This window comes from Saccopteryx leptura, chromosome 9, assembly GCF_036850995.1.
Source record: "Saccopteryx leptura isolate mSacLep1 chromosome 9, mSacLep1_pri_phased_curated, whole genome shotgun sequence".
Classification (NCBI taxonomy): Eukaryota; Metazoa; Chordata; class Mammalia; order Chiroptera; family Emballonuridae; genus Saccopteryx; species Saccopteryx leptura.
The window spans coordinates 42053950-42079945 of record NC_089511.1 but is presented as its reverse complement, the minus strand read 5'-3'; the positions used below and the strand labels follow the sequence as shown (position 1 = coordinate 42079945).

At 46.3% G+C, this 25996-nt stretch overlaps 3 protein-coding genes and 1 long non-coding RNA gene across 6 annotated transcripts; 1 reads left to right on the top strand and 3 right to left on the bottom strand.

Annotated features, from left to right (window-relative positions):
* Window positions 1–1308: 1308 nt before the first annotated feature.
* NFKBID (NFKB inhibitor delta) lies at window positions 1309–7270 on the bottom strand. The gene is made up of 9 exons (XM_066349568.1): window positions 7144–7270; window positions 6686–6876; window positions 6496–6601; window positions 6203–6349; window positions 6046–6097; window positions 5805–5953; window positions 3099–3215; window positions 2596–2760; window positions 1309–1946 (listed from the first exon to the last, which is right to left on the bottom strand). Exons 1-9 carry the CDS (start codon window positions 7147–7149, stop codon window positions 1893–1895), a joined length of 987 nt encoding a protein of 328 aa, XP_066205665.1. The 5' UTR covers window positions 7150–7270; the 3' UTR covers window positions 1309–1892.
* Window positions 7271–7305: 35 nt separating this feature from the next.
* Window positions 7306–8812, bottom strand: LOC136381173 (uncharacterized). The gene is made up of 3 exons (XR_010747023.1): window positions 8049–8812; window positions 7798–7858; window positions 7306–7361 (listed from the first exon to the last, which is right to left on the bottom strand). It is a non-coding gene; the product is annotated as an uncharacterized lncRNA (long non-coding RNA).
* A 2437-nt stretch (window positions 8813–11249) lies between these two features.
* On the top strand, window positions 11250–13097 carry HCST (hematopoietic cell signal transducer). 2 transcript variants are annotated; one of them, XM_066349201.1, is made up of 4 exons: window positions 11250–11338; window positions 12118–12141; window positions 12604–12735; window positions 12966–13097. In XM_066349201.1, exons 1-4 carry the CDS (start codon window positions 11296–11298, stop codon window positions 13001–13003), a joined length of 237 nt encoding a protein of 78 aa, XP_066205298.1. In that variant the 5' UTR covers window positions 11250–11295; the 3' UTR covers window positions 13004–13097. The 2 variants fall into 2 exon arrangements, with proteins under 2 accessions (XP_066205298.1, XP_066205297.1); XM_066349200.1 differs by having other exon boundaries at window positions 12963–13097.
* Window positions 13098–13241: 144 nt separating this feature from the next.
* Window positions 13242–16755, bottom strand: TYROBP (transmembrane immune signaling adaptor TYROBP). Of its 2 annotated transcripts, none has more exons than XM_066348733.1 (5): window positions 16622–16755; window positions 16201–16227; window positions 15949–16083; window positions 15723–15766; window positions 13242–13472 (listed from the first exon to the last, which is right to left on the bottom strand). In XM_066348733.1, the coding sequence occupies exons 1-5, from the start codon at window positions 16680–16682 to the stop codon at window positions 13407–13409; spliced, it is 333 nt and encodes a 110-aa protein (XP_066204830.1). In that variant the 5' UTR covers window positions 16683–16755; the 3' UTR covers window positions 13242–13406. The 2 variants fall into 2 exon arrangements, with proteins under 2 accessions (XP_066204830.1, XP_066204831.1); XM_066348734.1 differs by having other exon boundaries at window positions 16045–16083; window positions 16622–16753.
* Between the last annotated feature and the right edge of the window lie 9241 nt (window positions 16756–25996).

Genomic DNA, 25996 nt, shown 5'->3' with positions numbered 1-25996 from the left:
GAGAGACAGAGAGGGAGAGAGAGAGAGAAGGGGGGAGGAGCAGGAAGCATCAACTCCCATATGTGCCTTGACCAGGCAAGCCCAGGGTTTTGAACCGGCGACCTCAGCATTTCCAGGTCGACGCTTTATCCACTGCGCCACCACAGGCCAGGCTTTTTTTTTTTTTTTTTTTAATTTTTTTTTTTTTATAGGTCACTATCTTGAAGCTGGCTTGAGCAAGAAGACAATGGCTCAGCTTGAGCCCCCCAGTCAAGCATGTATGAGAAGCAATCAATAAACCTAAGCAACTACAAGTTGATGCTTCTCATTTCTGTCCTCTCCCTTCCTGTTTTTCTTGCTCTTAAAAAAAAAAAAAAAAAAGCAAGCCCTGGCTGGTTGGCTCATTGGTAGAGCGTCGCCCCAGTGTATGGAAGTCTTGGGTTCCATTCCTGGCCACAGCACACAGAAGTGCCCATCTGCTTCTCCATCCGTCCCACTCTCTTTTCTCTCTTCCCCTCCAGTAGCCAAGGCTCCATTAGCGCAAAGTTGGCCCAGGCAAAGAGGATGATGGCTCCATGGTCTCCAACTCAGGCGCTAGAATGGCTCCGGTTGCAACGGAGCAACCAGCCAGCCAGGCTGAGCATTGCCCCCTAGTGGGCGTGCTGGGTTGATCCTAGTCAGGCACATGCAGGAGTCTAGCTCTCTGCCTCCTTGCTTCTCACTTCAGAAAAATACAAAAAAAAAAAAAAAAAAAAAAAAAAAAGAGAAGACGTTGCGGAGCTCTTGTTAGTGTGGGTTTCTCCAGAAGCAAATGCTGAGGCAAGGATTTGTGATTATTTGGAAAAGGCAAACTTTGGCAGGGGAGACAGAAAGTAACACAGGAAAGGGAAAGCAGCCAACAAGCCAGAAACTCTGTAAAGAACTGGAGCTTATTTCTGTTGGGGAACTTTAAGAGCCCGTTTACAACACACATCTTAGTTATCACCACAGAGAGGTGAGGGATATGGCATATTTATATACTATCTCCTATCAGTCACTGGTTGAAGGCTGTTAAGAGTTGGAAGTTGCATGAACTCCCTGACATTGAAGGCTCAGCATAGTCCTATCTGGGCAGCCAGAGGTTTGAGAATGCCCATGGGCAAAGTTTCATGTGCTGGCACTGGTTGTCAAACCACCCTATGTGGATAGGAGTGTGACAAGATTTGGACATGCACCCCCAGTTACATGTTCCCACCCGAGCACATTTATTGAAACACCACTCCTCAGCCAGGTATCACAGCCACACCCTAACACCAATGCCTCCAGAAATTAGACAATGACAGTTGTGGTCCAAATTGAGTTTAATAGGGAGTTTCAAGGAGGGATTCATTGGAAATGCAGAGGTCTGGGACAGGCCTGGTTGAGTTATGAATCAGAAAGCTGAAGGTCCTAGGAAACTATTCTAGGAGAGTCCTTCCTGTATCACAGGGTTAAGGACATGAGAAGGCTGGGGGTTCATCTTAAGAGCTCAATCTATCGGGCTGGTACTGGAAGCTGTTTCAGGATGCCCCAAGTACCATGTATGAGTAGTACATCTCAGGTTTAGGTGTGAAGAGCTGTATTAGGGGAGGGGACCCCAAAAGATCCCAGTGGGGAAAAGGTTAGGAGTCCAGGGTGTTTCACAGAAACAATCAAGGGGCCTCGATTTCACAGAAATCATCAAGGGGGCTCCTTATGGGTGGAGGAGGGATAGCACAACACCCCAAATATTGGGGACCCTTTACCATCCCAACAGCCACTTTGGGGTTTTAATGTAAGACCCCAATGGCAGGACTTTCCACATACATTATCATGGATTTGCAACATTAGCATACGCTGGCTGTCCCACAGGACGGTGGGGACTGGAAAATCAGTCCAGGTTCTGGGTTTGAGTCCTAAGAGGACAAGCCTGGGGGCGCCACGCGGCTCCTCTTCAATAGCTGCCGGAGCTGTGAACAAGACAAGGCAGGGGAAATCTTTTGAATATTGTAAGGAGAGATGAGGGAGCCACAGCTGGTGAGGTTGAGGGTTAAAGAAGAGAAGCTGAGTGGGGTCCTTTCGGTTTGAAGATCAGAGGTTCAGAGTCAAGATGTGAAGTTGGGGGTGAAGGTCTGGGTTCACACATCAAGAAAAGGCTCAGGAGCCAGAACTGGGGCTGAAGGGAAAGTTGTTGCTGGTTGGAGTTCCCACCTTTGGGTTTGCATTGAGGACTGGGAGTTGAAGGGTGGAGACACGGGGTCAGAGAGGTCCCATTTGGGAGTCAGAAGTCCAACTTTGAGGTCAGGACTCAGGGTTAATGAAAAGGGATTTTAAGTCATACTTGGGTATCAAGGTCATATACCTTGAGGTCAGGATTCAGAAGTAGAGATCAACCCTGACTTTGAGATCAGGGTTGAAATACAGGTCAGGAGGAGTTACCATTGCAAGGTAAGGGATCAAACACCGGGGTAAGAGGTCATATGTTCAAGTCAGAGTAGAATAGGGGTCAAGGTCATCTTCTAAGATAACAAGTAACCCTCTAAGGTCAGGAATGTGTAGGGTCAGTTGACGCTGATACGTCAGAGGCCTCCCTGAAGTCAGGGTGTGCTTAGCGCTTACCGTCTCAGGGCCCGGGCCAGGCCGCAGCAGGTGGACAGGCTGCTCATTCTCCAGGTTGCGCAGTGTTGGATCTGCCCCGGCTGCCAGCAGGTGCCGCACTATGGCCTCCTGGGCTGGCCCAGGGGGCAGGGCGGCTGCCATGTGTAGGGCTGTGTTCCCATGGGCCTGGGGACAGTGAGGGGAGGACTGATAAGGATTCAGACTCAGTTAGCCAGGGCCTTCAACATCACACTTTATATTCTGCCACATCCACAGCGCATGTCTCCTTCACATCCACATCCCACACACACCCTTTCACATTCCAGACCCCTCTCTACCATCACATTCCATGCACCCCTGTCTACATCCTACCATCTCAATCTACATCCACATCCACACCCTATACAGTCCCCATCAAGGTCCATACAATGTCCCCTCATAGTCACAGCTCGTGGGACTCCCAACATCCCACTACCCTCTGACCTAACCTTTCATAATCTGCACATTCTAGCCTGGGCCCCCACCTTCATGTTGACAAAGGCCCGCAGGTCTCCCTGTGGCAGCTCCAGCAGCAGCTGAACTAGGGTGGGGTTGGCGGCCTGCACAGCCAAATGCAGAACTGTCTTATTGCTCTTGATCTCCTGTGGGGAAGGGAACACAGCAGTCAGGCCAGTCCTTACACCCAGGCCCCTCCCACAGAGCCCAAGAGCCTTTAGAAATCCTGCCTCTCCTTAATAAGCATCCAGTACCTTATACCAGTGGTCCCCAACCTTGTTTGGGCCACGGACCGGTTTAATGTCAGAAAATATTTTCATAGACCGGCCTTTAGGGTGGGACGGATAAATGTATCACGTGACCAAGACAAGCGTCAAGAGTGAGTCTTAGACAGATGTAACAGAGGGAATCTGGTCATTTTTAAAAAATAAAACATTGTTCAGACTTAAATATAAATAAAACGGAAATAATGTAAGTTATTTATTCTTTCTCTGCGGACCGGTACCAAATGGCCTGCGGACCGTTACTGGTCCACGGCCCGGGGGTTGGGGACCACTGCCTTATACAGTTGTATGGGTTGTGCCACTCACATTGTATAAATCACAGAACTTTACATCTGTGCCCATTTGTGCCAGCCTAAGTGTCTGAGAAAAAAAGGCTCCTTTCCTAATCCTCCAAACATGCTCTCTGGGCTGGGAGCTTCCCTGGCCATCCTACATTCCATCAAGCACAGTAAAAGATACCCACATCCCACCTGGACTGTACTTTATTTACAAGGATGGCAGTTGAACAACATTAATCAGTGGGCTTAACTAAGCCTATATCCATTTCCATATTAAGCTTGTTCTCTTCATATTTTGAAGCAAATGAGGCCATTTTCCACAATAAAACTTTAATATGTGCCTTTAAAGAGTCTGTAATGATAACATAAAAAATGTTGTCTATGTAGGGTAAAAAAACCTAGTTGGCTCACAAAATAAATTATGAAGAGAATACAGAGATGGAGGAGGAAGTTCTCATTTAAGAGTGACTTAAAAGACATCATTGCAATATGTGAGCTTTATTTGAATCCTGGGCCTTTTTTTAATAAAAAAAATAAATATGTTACTTCAGAGCCAAACAAAATTTGAACACAGCCAGGATAACTGACATTATGAAATTGTTAATTTTTTTTTTTTTTTTTTTTGTATTTTTCTGAAGTGAAAAGGTGGGGGAGTTGGCAGACTCCTCCATGCGCCAGACTGGGATCCACCCAACACGCCCACTAGGGGGCATTGCTCCACTGCAATAGAAGCCATTCTAACACCTGAGGCAGAGGCCATAGAGCCCACCTCAGCCTGTCCTCAGTGCCCGGGGCCAACTTTGCTCCAGTGGAGCCTTGGCTGCAGGAGGGGAAGAGAGAGAGAGAGAGAGAAAAGGAGAGGGGGAAGGGTGGAGAAGCAGATGGGCACTTCTCCTGTGTGCCCTGGCTGGGAACAGAACCCAGGACTTCACATACTGGGCTGACGCTCTACCGCTAAGCCAACTGGCCAGGGCCTGTTAATTTTTTTTAAGGTGGAATAATGGTATTGAGGTGAAGAATTCTTAACTTTTAAAGACACACAAATATTTATGGACAAAATTATATGCTTGGATTTACTTAGAAATAATATAGCTGAGTGGAGGAATAAATGGGGCAAGAGTAGTTATAAGTTGCTTGGTTATTGACGTTTGTTTGGTACATGGAGTTTATTATTCCGTACTTTATCTATGTCAAAATTCTTTAACTAAAAACAACTCATAAATGTTTAATTCTCTCAGCTACCTTGTAAAGGAGCTACTGTCAGGGGAAAGAGGATAATATAATTGTTAAGAGCTCAGTTCTGGCCCTGAGCTGATAGCTCGCCTGGTTACAGCGTTGTCCCAAAAGGCAGAGGTTGTGGGTTTGATTCCCCAGTCAGGGCACATACAGGAACAGATCAACATTTCTGTGTCTCTCTGAAATCTATTTTTAAAAAAGTGAGAAGCCTAACCAGGCGGTGGCGCAGTGGATAAAGCGTCAGACTGGGACACAGAGGACCCAGGTTCAAAATCCCAAGGTCGCCATCTTGAGCACAGGGCTCATCTGGTTTGAGCAAGGCTCACCAGCTTGGACCCAGGGTCATTGGCTTAAGCAAGGGGTTACTCGGTCTGCTGTAGCCCCTCCGTCAAAGCACATAAGAGAAAGCACTCAATGAACAACTAAGGTGCCGCAATGAAGAGGTGATGCTCCTCATCCCTCTCCCCTCCTGTCTGTCTATCCCTGTCTGTCCCTCTCTCTCTCTCTCTCTCTCTCTCTCTCTCTGTCATAAATAAATAAATAAATAAATGAGAGAGAGAGAGAGAGTCCGATTCTGGGATCAGCTTACCTGTGTTCTAATCCCCTCTCTGACACTAATAAGCGTAAGATTTTTGACACCTTATGACTCAGTTTCCTTATCAGTAAAATAGAGAAATAATAGCACCACATCAAAAGCTGTTTGTGAGAACTTAATAAATTAATCTGTAAAACTCAGTGCTAATGTATAGTACGTGCTTGATAAATATAAACTAGATCAGTAACATTATTTCCAGTTGACAAGAGGGGCACAGAGAAGTAAAGTGCTCCAGGACACAGTGGAAAGAGTCAAAATCGGGGTTTGTTTGGAGCCCCTGGACATCCAGGTGCCCCCATCCCACAAGCCCTTGTAGGGGCTGGTGCCCATAGCCCAGCTCACCTGGCTGGTGTGATCAGCACCCATGTGCAGCAACATTTGGACGCAAGTCAGCCTGTCTCGGGCTTGAGTACTCAACATCCGGGGACACAGGTCAGGTGGGAGCATAGCAACATTGAGGGCCAGGATGGCTGTGTGGAGGGGGGTGAGGCCTGTGCAATAGAGACAGTGAGGGCTCTGCATCTGAGCACTCATCCTGCCCAGCCCTATCTGCCACACTGGTCCTGCCCATAACCCAACTTACCCTCAAAATCTCTGGCTTCTAGGTCAACCTGAACCCCGGAGTTAATCACAGCCTAGGAGGAAGAGAAGGCAGAGTGTGGGGTTAGGGTCTCCCCAGGCCTCCCAATGCTGGAAGCCACGATCTGGGCAATCAGCCTACCCCACTGCCACAGCCATACCGAGAGGACTCCTGGGAGCCCATAGGTAGCAGCCATATGCAAAACAGAACGTCCTTGATGGTCAGTAGCATTGGGCTCTGCTCCCAGTTTCAGTAGATCCTCCACAATCAGGGGCTGGTTGGCAGCAGCAGCCACCAGAAGAGGAGTCTGCAGGTGATAGGGAAAGTCAGTCTAGGTCCCCAGCCCCCTCCCCTCTCCCAGCCCCCTCCCCTCTCCCAGGCCCCTCCCCTCTTCCAGGCCCCCACACCCTCTGCCCTCAGATTCAGGAAGAAGTCCAGGCCCCAGGCCCTCACCTTGCCCTTATGCTCACGAATGTCCAGATGTCTGTATATTCGGAACATCTCAGCTGCAGCATATGCTAACCAGCGCAGCCCCTGAGCTGCGAAGAGGTGCAGGAGCCTGAGGACAGGTAGGGACAGCAGTGAGCACAGCCCAACAGCTGGACCAAGAGCCCACAGACACATGCCATTCCCTTGTACTCACGTGTCTCCCTCTTCATCCTGAGCCAGCAGCTGCTGTGGCCCTAATGCCCGCATATGAGCACGGGCTGTGTCCAGGGATGGTCCGGTGACCACAGGGGGCAACTGTGGGGGTACTGAGGGAAGTCCAGAACCTTTCCAGGATCCCATTTGTGGCAGGGAAGGGTCTACATAAAGCCGGGTATCCAGAGGCTCCTGAAGGGAGCAGGTGGTAGGGAGAGCCAGTCAGCTGAAGATTCCCTCTTCCCAACCCAACCCACCACACACACATATACATGTAGCACTCCAGGTAGAGTTGCTGTGTGTCCCCATTTGTGCCAAGTGAACTTGGAAAGTTGGGTCTTAGTTTTGGCCATCTGAGGAATAGGATCCTAACCCAGCCCTCGATATCTCAGAATGCTGCATGAAGGCAAATGGGAATTTAGGGGGCCCTTCAGCATCTGTCCCGACTCTGTATCTCACCTCCATCCCCAGCGAAAATGAATATGGCTGCCCTGGATCCGAGTGTGGGCAGAAGTCAGAAGTCAGGAAAACTTCAGCAGCAGAAGTAGGGTAAGAGTAGGGGCTGTCTGGGTAGGCAGCATGCGTGCTGGGGTTCCAGTCTGGAAAGCCTGTGGCGGGGGCCAGGCTGCCGAGTCCAGAGCTCACAGTCTCCTGATGTGCTGGGAAGTGAGTATGGCCTGCGTATGAGAGGAAGAGCAGGGGCAGGCCGGGTTATCAGAGCTAGGGAAGTCACAGCCAAGGCTGGAGGGCCTGTGTGAGGACCTGGAGTCTTCCAAGGTACTAAACGCTAGTACTTCTGGGATCTAGCATCCTGGGACACCACAGGGTTGGAAGGTTGGACTTCTGGGATATGGACTCCTAGGATGCTGAGGTATTGAGGACCTAGACTCCCAGAGCACCAAAAGGCTGGGGGCCTGGGTCTGTAGAACACCAAAGGACTGTGTGCAGACACTACTGGGCTGCAGAGAACCTCTGGAAGATTAAACTTCCACTGGGTCCCAGAAAGAATCAGGGCCTGACTCCTAAGTTTCCTAAAGTTCTAAGAGTTAGGATGTGACTCACTGAGGGAATATTGGCCTGGAAGCTAAAGAAACCAGGTGAGTTTCCACTTACCAACCTCACCTTCATTCACAGATGGGGGCAGGGGCTGGGCCAGGGGAGGTGGGAACTGTCCCTATAGAGACATAAGCAAAAAAAGAACACGGTTGAAATTATCTGGAAATTACTCAGCATTCATTCTCCACTTATAGGGTGTCTAAGTCATCTCTATCAGCTCTGAGGATCCAGCAAGTCCCTGCCCAACAAAACATGGCGTCCTGAGAGCTGTACTGAACAGGGCTGCATGCGCCTCACCGGTGCCCCACCAGCGTCAGGCTGTTGCTGCCGGCGCCTCTGTTCTTCCAGGAGCTTTTTCACCGTCTGTGATGGGCAGTGGTTGCGGTCATTCCGGCTCACTGTGAGAAGGGGAAAGGGTAGTAATCAAGGGCCCAAGTTGGAGAGAAAACGGAGGAAATTAGGACGCCCTCCGCACACTCTCGCGCGGAAAAATTGGCACACTAATGCCGCCTGAGAACTCCAAAGCCAATCTAAGGTTTCAGGTGCGGGCGCCCGCCTCCACCATTTCCTTCCTCATGCTCCGCACTTTCCCCTCTGACCCAACTTTCCACCAGCGTCGTGGAAACTGAGGACAGAGGAGGAGGGTGCCCCTCTGCGCCCCAACCCTAACTTCCGTGAAAAATCCCACCCTCTAGATCTCCCAGTCTCGAGGCCTCCGCGGTTGTCTGGCATCGCGTCCTGGGTACGCACGTCCAGGTTCCTAACGTCTCTCTGCCCAAGAAGCTACCCTAAAAATACTCTTTTCTCGCAAAATCAGGCATCCCCAGCTCCACTTCCGGGAACCACGAGTCAATAGCCCCCTAACTCCTCAGAGGTCCAGGGCTCCAGACCCCATCCGCATCTTCAGACCTAGGAGTCCAGGCCCATCTCGCAGGAGTCCGGAAGCTTAGCAGCCCCTTCCCTAGGACCCAGGAGTCCGAACCTTCAGCCTCCTCCTCCCTAGGACCTGGGAGTCCCAGTCCCCAGACGCCCCGTTCACACAACCGGGCAGGTCAGCACCCTCAACCCTCACCCTCCCCAGTTCCGGCGGAGGAAGGGTTAAGGCAAGGAGCGCAGCCTCGGAAACAGCCCAGAAGCGACGCGCCGACGTCACGGCGCTCACGCAAGGGAATCTTCCATTTCCCTCTTCCTCTCTCAGTCCCGCCCCCCAGGTGTCAGGTTCGGAGGCGGGGCGCCCGGCCAAGCTTGGCGCTTGTGGAATCCCCACACAGGGGGAATTCCTTCTCAGCTTCGGGACGTGGGGCCGGTGGTGACTCAGGAAGCCCCGGGGCGGGGGCAGTCACGGCCAGCGTGGACCCTGCGGCTGGGCGCCGGACTTTTCCCACTGAGACCCGAGAATGATTTTAACCAGCCACGCCCCCCAAGGGCTCAATCCGGCCCGGCTTTCTAAGGGAAGGAATCCCGGCTGCCAGCCCCCTCCTCCCACAGGACCCACAGGTCAGGGCTCCCAGCCTTTTCACTCCCGGGACCCAGGATTCCAGACCCCAGTCCCCCTACCCCAGGACCCAGGCGTCCAGAATCGCAGCTGCTCCTCTATCATGACCCCAAAACCCAAGCCCTGTGCTCCCCTCCAAACACTGGGTACTCTCAGTCGCAAGACCCAGGTCCTGATGCTCCAGCTCCGTCGCTCAGGGCCTCAAGAGCCCCACTCCCATCCCCTCTTTCAGAGCCCAGCAGGCCTCGTCCCCCGCCCCTCCGTTACCTCGGGGATTCCGTTGCGTGGACTGCAGGCCCCCAGGGCCCCGGACTCGGCGCTGCGCCAGCCTCGCTGATAACCCGCGGAGCCGCCGCCGGGTCCCCGATCTTTTGTCTGGTCTGCCGCGAGTTTTTAAACGGGTCTGGCACCGCCTGTCCTTGTTAGGGCCCCGCCCACAGCCGGGGAGTCCCCGCGTCGCGCACTAGCGAGCCAAGGCTCTGCGTGAGCTCAGCTGACTTTGAGTGCCCAACTCCAGAGTGTGGGAGAGCTGGGGCAGAGGCGTGTTAAGGTTGGTTAAGCGCCCCACCCCCGGCGCAGAAAAAAATATTGGGCCCCTTAAAAAAAAGAGATAGAGAAAATAAAAATACATGTTAATTTTATTTTTAAATAAATAAAAAATATTATGCACTATTAATGTTAAAATTGCATATATGAAACCAAACGGTGTCATTAGAAAAAAGTGTAAAGTTGGGGGTTTGTGCCTTCAGAAGTCGGGGCCTAGGGTGGGCGCCCTGTGTGCCTGCTGTTAAATCCGCCTCTGAGCTGGGGGACTCCCCTCTTGGGTCTGAAGGAAAACGGCCTGGGATACTGGACTCCTGAAGGAGGAGGACACTGGGTACCTGGACTTATGGGTGTCTGTCCAGGGGATGCTGGAGACCTCGACTCCTGGGCTGGGGCTGGGGTGAGGGTAGTATTACTGGGTCCTGGAGGAGTAGGGACCTGGGAATCCTGACTTTCTGGTCTCCAGGAAAGGTCTGCAGCTAGAGTGATAAATTTCTCCCTTTTCCCCACATCACCTTCTCCTTTTTCAGGGGTCAGTTCATTCATTCATCATTTAAAATAATGTATTACCGAAGGGGAAGCACTTTGCTGTGAACTAGGCTGACAGAAATTGCCACCCTCAAGCTGACTGACATTTCAGGGAGAGGCTGTTATCAGTTCCCATCTTGGTGACTATTCACAGCACTGACAACATTCATCACACTTCTTCCCTGTTGTCAAGAATCCATGCTCTCCTGTTGGTTCTCCTCCCTCACTTCTCAGTTTCTCTGGCTGTTTCCTCCTGGTCAACCATTCTTGGGGAAGGGAGGGTTCTCCATCTGTACTCACTTCCTTGGCAATCTCATCCAGTTTCGTGGCTTTAAATACTATCCATAAGCCATCAACACTCAAATTTACATCTCTGGGCAAGGCTTAACCCCTGAACTCATAAAGGCAGCTGTGGTCATTCAACTTCTCCACAGGGAGATCAGGCATTTCCAATTCAGTGTACCCAAACCTCTGGCACTCACCCCCTCCCCCAAACCTGCTTCCCCTCTCCATCCTGTCAAAGAATGCTCCATCTTTCAGTTGCTTAGGCCAGAAGATTTGGTCATCATGAATCCCTCTCTCCTGCACGTATCCTATCCACTCCATCAACAACTTTTTTTTTTTAATTTTGAAAGGTTTTATTAAAGGAGGAGATTTATTAAATATGCCAGCTGCATATGGCTGACAGGGTATTTGCAGGCCCAAATCGTGCGCCTCCATCAACAACTTTTGTTGGCTCTACCTCCAAAATCTTCCCAGGATCTCCCCAGTGCCCACACCCTGTTACTTGTCATCTCCCACCCAGATAATCATAGCTACTCCCTCAGTTTATCCCCAAAGGCAGTCACAGGGACCCACCACTCCTCCCCCCACACAGACACAGGAAGCTGTTGGTCTTCCCACCACCAGTGTGACATCCGCTTTTAGTGCCTCTCTACTCCCCCACTGTTTCTCAGAACCTCTTTGGACCAAAGCCCTTTGCCAGAATCATGATCCCTCCAGGCCACGTTCTGCTCCTGCTTTTGCTCCCAGGTAATGCCAGCAGAATTGGGGGGAAGCGGGGAGAAGAGTGGAAGGCCAAGTATTTGTGAAATGGTGTCTTGGGTAGCACTGAAGGGAGGGATGCTGAGGGCAGATCCTTCTCCCAGTGCCCTTTCCCTTCCCTTCCTGGAGATTCATTTGGCTTCAGTGCCTGGATCTTTGGGAAGAGAAGCTGAGTTCTAGAGTGCCTGCCTGTTAATCTCCCCTTCTCACTGCTGGGTCTCTGCCTCTTCTGATTTCCTGTCTTTCTCTGCTTCTCTGGGGGCTCCTCTCCCATTTGGCCCTCTTTCTATTTTTTTTTAAGTGAGAGAGAGACAGAGAGATAGAGAGAGAGAGTGAGAGGGACAGACAGACAGGAAGGGAGAGAAAGATGAGACGCATCCATTCTTCGTTGCGGCACCTTAGTTATTCATTGATTGCTTTCTCATATATGCCTTGACCGGGGAGCTCCAGGAGAGCAAGTGATCCCTTGCTCAAGCCAGTGACCTTGGACTCAAGCCAGCAACCTTTGGGTCGTGTCTGTGATCCCATGCTCAAGATAGCGACCCCACACTCAAGCTGGTGAGCCTGCACACAAGCAGGCTACCTTGGGGTTTTGAAGCTGGGTCCTCAGCATCCCAGGTCGACACTCTATCCACTGTGCCATCGCCTGCTCAGGCTCTAGTTTTGATCTTTTGGAGTGGAGCTTACTTCTCAGGATATCACCTTTCCCTGCGCTCTATTTTGGGAACTACCTCTCCCCACTGATTACCTTCCTTCTCTTTCCACAGTGGCTACAGCTCAGATAACCCCAGGTGAGAAATCAACACTCCTTCCCTTTGCCATGCTACTTCAGTCACTGTTTCCTTCCCTGAAGGGTGGTTTGAGGATCCTGGAATATCCTCATGGCTCTCCAGGTCACCATCTCCAGGTCACCTCTTCTCCCCAGATTGGAGCCTCCAGATGGTCTGCAGTCCTCTCCAGCTCTCCAAATCCCCATCTCACTGCCCTCTTCACCAAACTGAAGACCCAGGGACTTAGCCAACCCCCAGCGTCCCCCTTCAGGAGTTCCTACTATGCCCAAGTCACAGTATATGTCTCTCTAGGACGCAATACACCAGACTCTGGATTTCCATCTCCCTTTTTATCCCCCAGGTGTCCACCCCAGGGAATCTGGGTCACCTCTCAAGGACTTCCTTTGCCCATATGCCCAAAGAACAGCCCTGGAAGCCTGGAGCCCCCCTCAGTTTCCTTCTCGTTTTGGCCCCGCCCTCCAGGTTCCTGTTCTGGATGTGGGCCCCTCCCCCTGCCCCTCCTAACGGGCCTTATGGCTGCTGATGCAGTGGTGTCTCTGCTAATTGTGGTGGTGGTGTTTCTGTGTGCCAGCCAACGGAACAGGCCCACCCGAGGTGAGGGCAGGGACAGGGCAGGGCCTGGAGTGGGGGTTGTGTCCCTAGGGAAGAGTTCCCCAGGGCGGGGTCCCTGGGGAAGCCCTGGAGGCGCTGCTGGGGAAACCCTGGAGGCGCTGCTGGGGGAACTCCTGAGGAAACCCCTGAGGCAGGGGGTCCCCGGGAAGGTGGAGATGTGGGTGGGTGGAGGCTGGTCAGGCCTCATGTTTTCTCTCCCCCACCCTCAGAAGATGGTAAAGTCTACATCAACATGCCTGGCAGGGGCTGACCCCCTGGAACTGCGACACTCTCATTCTGGATTGTGTGTGATGGCACAGGAAACCCACTCCCCCATTTGGGTTGGAATAAAACAATTAAAATACCTCTTCTTCTAATTTTTCCTGAAAGAACCCAGGGTCCCCAAAGCCTCCCTCCCATTTAGCTGTTTCTAGGTCCATGACCTTCCCTCTCAGAATGCCACATATCCTCATCTCCTCAGCCCAAGGATCTGGAATAATTCAACAGTGTTTTGTGCTCCGTGTTTATTTCAGGGCAGGAGTGGAGGAAAATCTGATCTCTCAAAGGGGGCACTCTGTAGATCTGTATCTTGGTGGGAACAGGAATAGGGTGCTAGTTAGGCATCAGGAATGACTGGATCCAGGTATCAGGTTGTTGACTGCCATGGTTTGGGCTCATTTGTAATACTGCCTTTGTGTGTTGAGGTCACTGTAGACATCCGACCTCTGACCTTGGAGTTCCTGAAAAGATGGACAAGATGGGGGGCCATTAGTGGAAGGGGTCCACCAAGTAAATTTAAAACAAAATCCAACCTTCTTCCAGTGGCCTAAAAGGCCCCTTGGTGCTTTTTCAAACTTGCAATCATATTAGACATCTAGATTTTTATTCAAGTGCCTTCAGAATTCCTCTTTCTCCTCTGCCTCATCTCCCAGCCTCAGGGCCTTTGCACATACTGTTTACTCTCCCTGCAACACTGGCCCCTAAATATCCCCCTGGATTATTCCTCACCCCCCCTTCAAGTCTCAGTTCATGTCACTTCCACAGAAAGGCATTTCTTGATTTCCTCACCTGTAGTTTCTTCCCCCCACACCCCAGTCACTGTCACATCAGCATGCTTTATTCCTTCATGATGACTTCAAAGTGATCTCTTCTTTATTTTATTTACTGATTTTACAGAGAGAGGAACGGGTGGGAGTGAGAAGTAACTCATTGTTGCTTTGTTTTAGTTGTTCTTTGATTGATTATTATATGTGCCTTGACCAGGCAAACCCAGGGTTTCAAACCAACAACCTCAGGACTCCAGGTCAACCCTTTATCCACTGCAACACCAGAGGCCAAACCCAAAATGATCTTGTTTGTTTATTTGCCTCTTCTGTCTCCCCGGCTGGTATATAAGCTCTGCTGCTGCATCCTCAGTATCTAGTACATATAAGTGCTCAACAAATAAAGTGGAGCAATACTTTGCCCTAATATTTCACTGCCCCCAGTAACTGGAAAACTGGAAAGCCCCTTCCTTCAGTCTTTTGGACCTCACAGAGCCAGACTCAAGATTCTTACACTTTACAAAGAGACTTTTTATCACAAATGAGGTGAGGCAAAGCAAAGCTGGTTTTGGACAAGTAAAACAGATTTCACAGAGCAGTGCTCACAGTTGCAGAAGGAACGTCTATGCCCTCAAAAGACAGACATCATCAGAACCTCTGAAATCATATATATATGGCTGGTCTGTGTGTGTATCTTTCTGGGGAAGGGTCTGTTTGGCTTCCATTAGAGTCACAGAGGAATTCATAACCCTCTAAAGGGTTAAGAATGATGTTGATAGCCTGATGAGTGGTGGCGCAGTAGATGGAGCATCAACCAGGGACGCTGAGGTCCCGGGTTCAAAACCCTGTGGTCACAGGCTTGAGTGCAGGGTTGCTGGCTTGAATGCAGGATCAGCAACATGATCTCAAGGTCGCTTGCTTGAGCACAAAGGTTGCTGGCTTAAAGCCCAAGGTTGCTGGCTTAAGTCCAAAGTTGCTGGCTTGAGAAAGGGGTCACTGGCTTAGCTAGAGCCCCTCACCCCTCTGCCCCCATCAAGGCACATATGAGAAGCAATCAATGAACAACTAAAGTGTCACAACAATGAGTTGATGCTTCTCACCTCTTTCCTCTCTCACTTTCTCCCTGTCTCCCTCTCTCTCTCTTGCTCACTCTCACTCTCTCTCACATCAGTAGAAGGAGAAAAAAAGAATAATGTTGACATAGGTAAGAGGTGGAAAGATGCCTCTATCTACATCGTAGTTTTTAAGAAGGGTTCCAAGGATATTTGCACCACTCCTAGATTGTATGCACAATTTTGTATTTTTTGCTTGGATTATTCTAGGAGTCTCAGCTTTCACCAACTTTTCAAAGGAATACAGGATCCTAACATCCCATGTCTGCCTCCAAATTCTAGAATTCCTCTCTTTAGAGTTAACAAACAGGACTGAATTATATCCTCTGCCCTGATGAGAGCTTCTCCCAGAAATCATCCTGTCCTGGCCCAGGCTTTTCCAGAATAATTTGGAGGCTGCCTTCTAGCTAAGGCAAACCATCTCTATATTTCCTCTCCACACATTTTTTTAAAATTTTTATTTATTCATTTTAGAGAGGAGAGAGAGAGAGAGAGAAAGAAAGGGGGGAGGAGCAGGAAGCTTCAACTCCTATATGTGCCTTAGACCAGGCAAGTGCAGGGTATTGAACTGGCGACCTCAGCATTCCAGGTCGATGCTTTATCCACTGCGCCACCACAGGTCGGGCCTCTCCACACATTTTAAGCTGAGCATAAGGGCATGATTGATCATTAAAATTTGTTTTGGACACATGGCCCATTAGTCTTCATGGTTTTGAGAGCTGCTATGAAAATGGCTTTAGGGTCCTATGTTCTAGAGGGACTTGAAGGGGGGTGTTTAGGACAGACACCCACAGGGCAGAAATGAGATAGAAGGAAGAGAAGCTGGTTTCTTTACCTGATAAGGTGACTCTGTCTCAGTGATGCGCTGTTTCCGGGTCACTGCAGGGAGTGGGGAGTGTCACAGGGTACAGAGACAGACAAGGTGGTAAATTGGGATTATTTGGTTAATGCAAAATCAGCCCCTCCATCACCATCTCCTTGGATGGTTGTGACTTGGGAACTTAACCCACCCCTCCAGGCAAGTCCTCAAAAGTGTCCCATCCCCTTCTAGCCCCACTCACCCTCCACGGCCCCTCGCCCTCTAGGGACCAGCCGGCCCAGAGAGTACACAGCCAGGGCGATGAGGAGGGTAAGCACCAGGTCCCCCAGCACGATACCTGCCAGCACACCAGGGCTCACCACGGAGCAGTTGCATTCTGGGAATGTATGTGGCACAAGGGTCAGGGGAGGTCAGTGGGAGTTAGTAATTTGAAGGAGGCGTCAGCAAGGGGAGGGTTGAAAAAATATGGAAAGAAATGAGGTCTTAGGCCTACCGATCTGGGCCTGGACAGGGCTGAGGCCTGAGGAGAGAAAAGAAGGTAAACTGGACTGTGACGCCATGACTGAAGGGCGGGCATGGGAGCTGTGGAGGGTGAGTCCTGACAGCCAGGGCTAAGGGTGGCGAGCAACCTCTGTCTTTATGTCAGACCTGTGGCTGACATAAAGGCCACTGGACTCTGTTACTTCAACACAGACTTGTCCTGTTACAACAGCTTTAGAATCCCCTCCCCCTGCTTCTACCGGAGGCCAAATATTGTGGTCTCAGGTTCTAGGAGAGACCCATAGGGCTTGGGGGGCTGGGGACCTGCTCCCATCTCAACCTTCCTCTTTGGTTCTCTCTCTCCACCCTGTTCCCTACCTTGCCCCAAGCTGAGCCAGAGATTCAGAAGGCAGCTGCAGAAGCCCCCAACTCACCACCCACAGTCAGAAGGAGAGACAGGAGCCGGAGCTTGTTGGAGGGTACAAGGTCCCCCATGATGCAGGCGACACTGCTGGATACTAAGTCCAAGGGCCAGCAAGATGTGGCCACCAAGTGAAGGAGGAAGTCTGAGGTGGGTGGTGGCAGAAGGGAGGAGGGGACAACAGGGGAGGAGAGACAGACACAAATAACACCAAAATGAATCAGGCCCAGACACCCCAAGGGCAATGCTATAGCCCCCAGTGGCTGGACATGAAGGGGCAAGGGTACATACATCAGTTCAACCTTCATCTCCAATCAGAGGTCAGACATTGTAACAGAAGGGTCAGTGGCTGAGTATGATTAAAGCCAGCTCTGCCTCTTTCTGGCTGGGCAACCTTGAGCAAGTCACTCAACTTCTCTGAGCCTCAGTTTCCTCATCTATAAAATGGGGAGTAAAATAGTACCTAATTTATAGGGAGTTGTGGGATCAAATGAACTAATGTTTCTAGAACAGGGACTGACATTTGTAGCTTTTTATAAGTGCAAGCTTTAATTATTAGATAATCAGAACCTTGTGATATTTATAGCATAGCCCATCAGGGTATAAACACTAATAACTAAAGTGTGGGAACTATGTCCTAAGCATTAAGTCATTTAACCCTTACAACATCCTTCTAAAACAGATGCTCTTATTTATTTATTTATTTATATTTGAGAGCGAGAGAGACAGAGACAGCCAGATGAAAAGCATCAACTCTTAGTTGCATCACTTTAGTTGTTCATTGATTGCTTTCTCATATGTGCCTTGATCGGATGGTTGCAGCTGATCCAGTGACCCCTTGCTCAAACCAGTGACCTTTGGCTCAAGCCAGTGACCTTGGGCTTCAAGCTAGCAACCTTTGGGCCCAAGCCAGTGACCATAGGGTCATGTCTATGATCCCACGCTCAAGCCAGCGACTTCAGGGTTTCAAACCTGGGCCCTCAGCATCCCAGGTTGATGCTCTTTCCACTGCGTCACTGCCTGGTCAGGTATAGATGCTCTTATTATCCCCATTTTACAGAAAAGTAAAGACATTTGTCAAAGGTCACATAGTAAATAAAGGTGGAAAATGAAACTCAGGACCCCAAAACAGATATTTGACCCTTAGAGAAAAAGCAAAAAGAGCCAAGATAAAAGAGAGAAGGAGGAATGGATGGTAAGATAAGAAAGAGGGAGAGGAACAGACATTAGCACAGATACACACAACGCAGACACAAGATTGGGGGGTGGGGTGAGGCAGGTAGAGGATAAAGTGGCGACTACTTGGCTGGGCTGGGCTGCCCCCCAAATGAGGAAGTTGCTGGGAGGATTAAGAGACGCCACCCAGGAGGAGACAGGGACTTCTAGCCCTCAGCAGGAGGTGCTGGGAAAGGAGGAACCTGAGGTTAGGACACTGGGGGATGGGCCAGTGACAGGAAGCTCCCCTCCCCCATCCAAGCGTCACACCCCACAGCTTCCTGGGCCTAGGCTAAAGAGAGAAAAGAGGAAATGGGATGCTGGTCATGGGACAGATTCGCAGTAGCCTTTTGCTGGGGGTGGGAGTGGGGAGGAAGAAGGGAAGGAAAGGGGAGGGGGAAGGAAGGAGGGGGGAGGGGGGAAGACCTGGAGTCTGGAGGACAGTCAGGGCCCAGCCAGTCCAAGACAGCACTAGCTGCTGACAAGGAGGAAATTCTGACATTAAATTACAGAAGGCCAATGGGTAAAAGGAAGAGACAAGAGAACTTAATTAATAATTGAAGGGCAAAAGCAACAAAAGACTGCTGACATTCTTGAATGTACGTTGAATTAATTTCCAGCAGGCTATTTCTTCACTTATCCAGTGATAGCCGGCCACCAGGCACCACCAGGCACCACCATCCGTAGACGTGGCTTCTTGTTTACACGTGAACTTTGTGTAAGGTTGTCCACAACCAATCCAAAGGAGCAAATTTTTTTTCTTATGGGCAATGCACCTACCCCAGAACTAACCCTGCTTCTACTTCTGCCACCCTCTTTATCTGTAGTCAATGTAAATTTTCTAAAAACAACTTACATTTTTCTTCTCCAAACTCATGTATAAAAAGAGCCCCATACTCTCTCACTGTCGGAGCCTATAAATGCTAATAGCCTAGACTGCCAACGAGACTAAAGCACAATACATGACATTGCCATAGAGACTTATCAACTGCAAACCTCCACCTGAGCGTGGCAAAGGGGCAAAACCTGGGGTACAGAGTCACCGACCAGGAAGAGGGAGAGAAAAGAAAAAGCAAGAAGATAACCTCTCAAAATCAAGAATAATCTGCAGACTTTATAACCTATCCCATTTTATTATATTTGTTCGTTTGTTTCTCTTATCTTCATTCTTGATACTTTTTTTTTCCTCCTCCAATTTGGCCGATTAACTCTCTACCGGTCTTACTCTCTCCTCTCCTTGAACTACACTACCCATAAGTGTTACATCTCCCATTATCTTTTCTCTTCTCTTCCTTTCTCTCTATGAGGGTTGCACTCCAAAACCCTTAACTCTCTCTCTCTCTCTCCTTTCTTTTTTCTTCTTTTAGTGGTTCCCTCTTTTTTTTTCTCTCTCTCTCTTTCTTTTCTCCCTCTATATTAGTTTCTTCCTTTCTCCTTTACATCTCCTCTCACTCAAACCTCAATAACAAACAAATTATCTTATCTGGGACTCAAACTTATGTTTGTGGCATTCTGGGGGGTTTTTACTTCACCTTTTTAACTTACTAGCAGTGCTCCCATCCCTGGCTCTCCATATTATCTAGTTCTTGTTCCACTAAATACAATAGTAATTTTTTAATTTGTCCCCCCATTTTTCCGTTTTCCTCTTAATCCTCTCATCATAACTCTTAGACAACCAACACCTAAAAGCAAATCATTTTATTCTTGACCCAAATTTTTTCCTTATTTGCTTTTTGTGGGTCCATACGCTCTTTTTTTTTTTTCTTCTTCTTTTTTCTTTTTTTTTTTTTGTTTGCCCCTTTATTACTTTTCCCCAATTCAGGCCCTCCATCACAGGCATTGTTTGTTATAATTCAAAGTCCACCACAAGATTTTATCAAGAAAGAGGGGAGAGGAGAGGAGAGGAAAAAAGGAGGGGGGGAATAATTTCCTTTTTTTTTTTTTTTTAATTTTTATTTTATTTTATTTTTCTTTATTTCATTATTAATTTTTTTTTAAAAAAACAACTTTTTTCGATTTTTTTTTATTATTTTTTTAAACTTTTTATTCTTTATTAAATCTCATTAATACTATCAACAAAACCACCCTCAGATGCCATTAAGGAAGAGAAAATCGAATATCATGGATACAAAAGAAAGAGAGGTAACACAGCTAGATGAGGAAAAATCTATGGAGAAAAAATTTAATATATTGGAAACCTTGGAGCTAAATGACAGAGAATTCAAGATAGAAATCCTAAAAATCCTCCAAGATATACAAGAAAACACAGAAAGGCAATTTAGGGAGCTCAGAAAACAACTCAATGAACACAAAGAATATATGTCCAAGGAAATTGAAACTATAAAAACAAATCAAACAGAGATGAAAAACTCAATTCACGAGCTGAAAAACGAAGTAACAAGCTTAGCTAATAGAACAGGTCAGATAGAAGAGAGGATTAGTGAAATAGAAGACAAGCAACTTGAGGCACAACAGAGAGAAGAAGAAAGAGACTCAAAAATTAAAAAAAATGAGATAGCCCTACAAGAATTATCTGACTCCATCAAAAAGAATAACATAAGAATAATAGGTATATCAGAGGGAGAAGAGAGAGAAAATGGAATGGAGAACATACTCAAACAAATAATAGATGAGAACTTCCCAAGCCTGTGGAAAGAACTAAAGCCTCAAGTTCAAGAAGCAAACAGAACTCCAAGTTTTCTTAACCCCAACAAACCTACTCCAAGGCATATCATAATGAAATTGACACAAACCAACAGCAAAGAAAAAATTCTCAAGGCAGCCAGGGAAAAGAAGAATACAACATATAAAGGAAGGCCCATTAGATTATCATCAGATTTCTCAGCAGAAACTCTACAAGCTAGAAGAGAATGGACCCCAATATTTAAAGTCCTGAAAGAGAGGAACTTTCAGCCACAAATACTATACCCATCAAAGCTATCCTTCAAATATGAAGGAGAAATAAAAACATTCACAGATACAGAAAAGATGAGGGAATTTATCATCAGAAAACCCCCACTCCAGGAATTACTAAAGGGGGTTCTCCAATCAGATACAAAGAACAAAAAAAAAAACAGAGCCACAAGTAAAAGCTCCAAGAAGAACACAATAAAACCAAATTTAAACTGTGACAACAACAAAAAGAAAGAGGGGAGAAGATGGAGATTAACAGTAGCAAAGGACGATGGAGTGCAAAAGTACTCACAAAATAGTTTGCTACAATGAACAGGGTAGGGACCCTTTTCATTATTCAAAGGTAACCACCATTGAAAAAACCACCACAGAAGCACATGAGATAAAAAAGATAGCAACAGTGGAAAGATGTATGGAATACAACCAAATAAAAACAAAAGATAGAAAAACAAAAGAGAAGGATCAAACAAGACACAAAACTAACAGAAAGCAAGATATAAAATGGCAATAGGGAACCCACAAGTATCAATAATTACACTAAATGTAAATGGATTAAACTCACCAATAAAAAGGCACAGAGTAGCAGAATGGATTAAAAAAGAAAATCCAACTGTATGCTGCCTACAGGAAACTCATCTAAGTAACAAGGATAAAAACAAATTCAAAGTGAAAGGCTGGAAAACAATACTCCAAGCAAATAACATCCAAAAAAAAGCAGGTGTAGCAATACTCATATCGGATAATGCTGACTACAAGACAGGAAAAGTACTCAGAGACAAAAATGGCCATTTCATAATGGCTAAGGGGACACTGAATCAAGAAGACATAACAATTCTTAATATATATGCACCAAACCAAGGAGCACCAAAATATATAAGACAGCTACTTATTGATCTTAAAACAAAAACTGACAAAAACACAATCATACTTGGAGACCTCAATACACCGCTGACGGCTCTAGATCGGTCATCCAAACAGAGAATCAACAAAGACATAGTGGCCTTAAACAAAACACTAGAGCACCTGGATATGATAGACATCTACAGGACATTTCATCCCAAAGTGACTGAGTATACATTTTTCTCCAGTGTACATGGATCATTCTCAAGAATTGACCATATGTTGGGCCACAAAAACAACATCAGCAAATTCAGAAAAATTGAAGTTGTACCAAGCATATTTTCTGATCATAAAGCCTTGAAACTAGAATTCAACTGCAAAAAAGAGGAAAAAAATCTCAAAAAAATGTGGAAACTAAACAACATACTTTTAAAAAATGAATGGGTCAAAGAAGAAATAAGTGCAGAGATCAAAAGATATATACAGACTAATGAAAATGACAATACGACATATCAGAATCTATGGGATGCAGCAAAAGCAATGATAAGAGGGAAGTTCATATCACTTCAGGCATATATGAACAAACAAGAGAGAGCCCAAGTGAACCACTTAACTTCCCACCTTAAGGAACTAGAAAAAGAAGAACAAAGACAACCCAAAACCAGCCGAAGAAAGGAGATAATAAAAATCAGAGCAGAAATAAATGAATTAGAGAACAGAAAAACTATAGAAAAAATTAATAGAACAAGGAGCTGGTTCTTTGAAAAGATCAACAAAATTGACAAACCCTTGGCAAGACTTACCAAGGAAAAAAGAGAAAGAACTCATATAAACAAAATCCAAAATGAAAGAGGAGAAATCACCACGGACACTGTAGATATATAAAGAATTATTGTAGAATACTATGAAAAACTTTATGCCACTAAATTCAACAACCTAGAAGAAATGGATAAATTCCTAGAAAAATACAACCTTCCTAGACTGAGTCAAGAAGAAGCAGAAAGCCTAAACAGACCTATCAGTAGAGAAGAAATAGAAAAAACCATTAAAAACCTCCCCAAAAATAAAAGTCCAGGCCCTGACGGCTATACCAGCGAATTTTATCAAACATTCAAAGAAGACTTGGTTCCTATTCTACTCAAAGTCTTCCAAAAAATTGAAGAAGAAGCAATACTTCCAAACACATTTTACGAAGCCAACATAACCCTCATACCAAAACCAGGCAAGGATGGCACAAAAAAAGAAAACTACAGACCAATATCTCTAATGAATACAGATGCTAAAATACTAAACAAAATACTAGCAAATCGAATACAACAACATATTAAAAAAATAATACATCATGATCAAGTGGGATTCATCCCAGAATCTCAAGGATGGTTCAACATACGTAAAACGGTTAATGTAATACACCATATCAACAAAACAAAGAACAAAAACCACATGATCTTATCAATAGATGCAGAAAAGGCTTTCGATAAAATACAACACAATTTTATGTTTAAGACTCTCAACAAAATGGGTATAGAAGGAAAATATCTCAACATGATAAAGGCCATATATGATAAACCATCAGCTAACATCATATTAAATGGCACTAAACTGAAGGCTTTCCCCCTTAAATCAGGAACAAGACAGGGTTGTCCACTCTCTCCACTCTTATTTAATGTGGTACTAGAGGTTCTAGCCAGAGCAATCAGACAAGACAAAGAAATAAAAGGCATCCATATCGGAAAAGAAGAAGTAAAGGTATCACTTTTTGCAGATGATATGATACTATACATCGAAAACCCCAAAGAATCCACAAAAAGACTACTAGAAACAATAAGCCAATACAGTAAGGTCGCAGGATACAAAATTAACATACAGAAGTCAATAGCCTTTCTATATGCCAACAATGAAACAACTGAGAAGGAACTCAAAAGAACAATCCCCTTCACGATTGCAACAAAAAAAATAAAATACTTAGGAATAAACATAACAAAGAATGTAAAGGACTTATATAATGAAAACTATAAACCATTGTTAAGGGAAATCGAAAAAGATATAATGAGATGGAAGAATATACCTTGTTCTTGGCTAGGAAGAATAAATATAATCAAGATGGCTATATTACCCAAAGCAATATACAAATTTAATGCAATTCCCATCAAACTTCCAATGACATTTTTTAAAGAAATAGAGCAAAAAATCATCAGATTTATATGGAACTATAAAAAACCCCGAATAGCCAAAGCAATCCTAAAGAAAAAGAATGAAGCTGGGGGCATTTCAATACCTGACTTCAAACTCTATTATAGGGCCACGACAATCAAAACAGCATGGTATTGGCAGAAAAATAGACACTCAGACCAATGGAACAGAATAGAAAGTCCAGAAATAAAACCACATATATATAGTCAAATAATTTTTGATAAAGGGGCCAACAACACACAATGGAGAAAAGAAAGCCTCTTCAATAAATGGTGCTGGGAAAACTGGAAAGCCACATGCAAAAGAATGAAACTGGACTACAGTCTCTCCCCCTGTACAAAAATTAACTCAAAATGGATCAAAGATCTAAACATAAGACCTGAAACAATTAAGTACATAGAAGAAGACATAGGTACTCAACTCAGGGACCTGGGTTTTAAAGAGCATTTTATGAATTTGACTCCAATGGCAAGAGAAGTGAAGGCAAAAATTAATGAATGGGACTACATCAGACTAAGAAGTTTTTGCTCAGCAAGAGAAACTGATAACAAAATAAACAGAAAGCCAACTAAATGGGAAATGATTTTTTCAAACGACAGCTCAGATAAGGGCCTAATATCCAAAATATACAAAGAACTCATAAAACTCAACAACAAACAAACAAACAATCCAATAAAAAAATGGGAAGAGGATATGAATAGACACTTCTCCCAGGAAGAAATACAAATGGCCAACAGATATATGAAAAGATGCTCATCTTCTTTAGCTATTAGAGAAATGCAAATCAAAACGGCAATGAGATACCACCTCACACCTGTTCGATTAGCTGTTATTAGCAAGTCAGGTAACAGCAAATGTTGGAGAGGCTGTGGAGAAAAAGGAACCCTCATACACTGTTGGTGGGAATGTAAAGTAGTACAACCATTATGGAAGAAAGTATGGTGGTTCCTCAAAAAACTGAAAATAGAACTACCTTATGACCCAGCAATCCCTCTACTGGGTATATATCCCAAAAACTCAGAAACATTGATACATAAAGACACATGCAGCCCCATGTTTATTGCAGCATTGTTCACAGTGGCCAGGACATGGAAACAACCAAAAAGCCCATCAATAGATGACTGGATAAAGAAGATGTGGCACATATACACTATGGAATACTACTCAGCCATAAGAAATGATGACATCGGAACATTTACAGCAAAATGGTGGGATCTTGATAACATGATACGAAGCGAAATAAGTAAATCAGAAAAAAACAGGAACTGTATTATTCCATACGTAGGTGGGACATATTAGTGAAACTAAGAGACATTTACAAGAGTGTGGTGGTTACGGGGGGGGGAGGGGGGAATGGGAGAGGGATAGGGGGTGGGGAGGGGCACAAAGAAAACAAGATAGAAGGTGACAGAGGACAATCTGACTTTGGGTGGTGGGTATGCAACATAATTGAACGACAAGATAACCTGGACTTGTTATCTTTGAATATATGTATCCTGATTTATTGATGTCACCCCATTAAAAAAAATAAAATTATATAAAAAAATAATAATAAAATAAAATAAAAAGAGCCCCATAAACTGAAGGACAGAGGACATGCTGTCTTCTCTATGCAGCTGTGCTGCTGGTGGTTTAGACTCACGGCCCAGAACCTGGTCCTTTTCTGGCTAGCATTTGGCTCAGGAACACTTTCTTTCAGAAAAACTTTCATCTGTGAAAGATTTTTAACACTGCTAATGTTGTAAAGTAGTGTACTTTAACCCACGGATTACATAGAGATATCAAGGCAGGTTACAGAAGAAATCTTTGAGGAGTTTATTAATTCGCCAATGTATGGCCAGGAGCTACCATCATGGCCATTCACATGCAGGTTCCCATTGGATTCGGGCAGACAGTAAAGAAATGGCGGAGTCGGAGGATGGTGGGCCATTCTGTTTATTGGTGTCTCACCAAGACAGGCAAGCCACAAGAGAAGCCAAGGGAAAAGCAGAAAACCTGCTTTATCCATGGAGGGCAAGGGATCAGGGAGGCCCCTGCAATGGTGATAGCAGGAACCGAGAGAGCGAGCCCCCGCTCTGTCCCCATTTTATAGTGTAGAAATCAAAGCCTTTTTAAAAAAAAAAATTTATTTATTGACTTTAGTGAGAGAGGAAGAAAGAGAGAGAGAGAGAGAGAGAGAGAGAGAGAGAAACATTCATCTGTTCCTGTATGTGCCCTTACCGGGAAT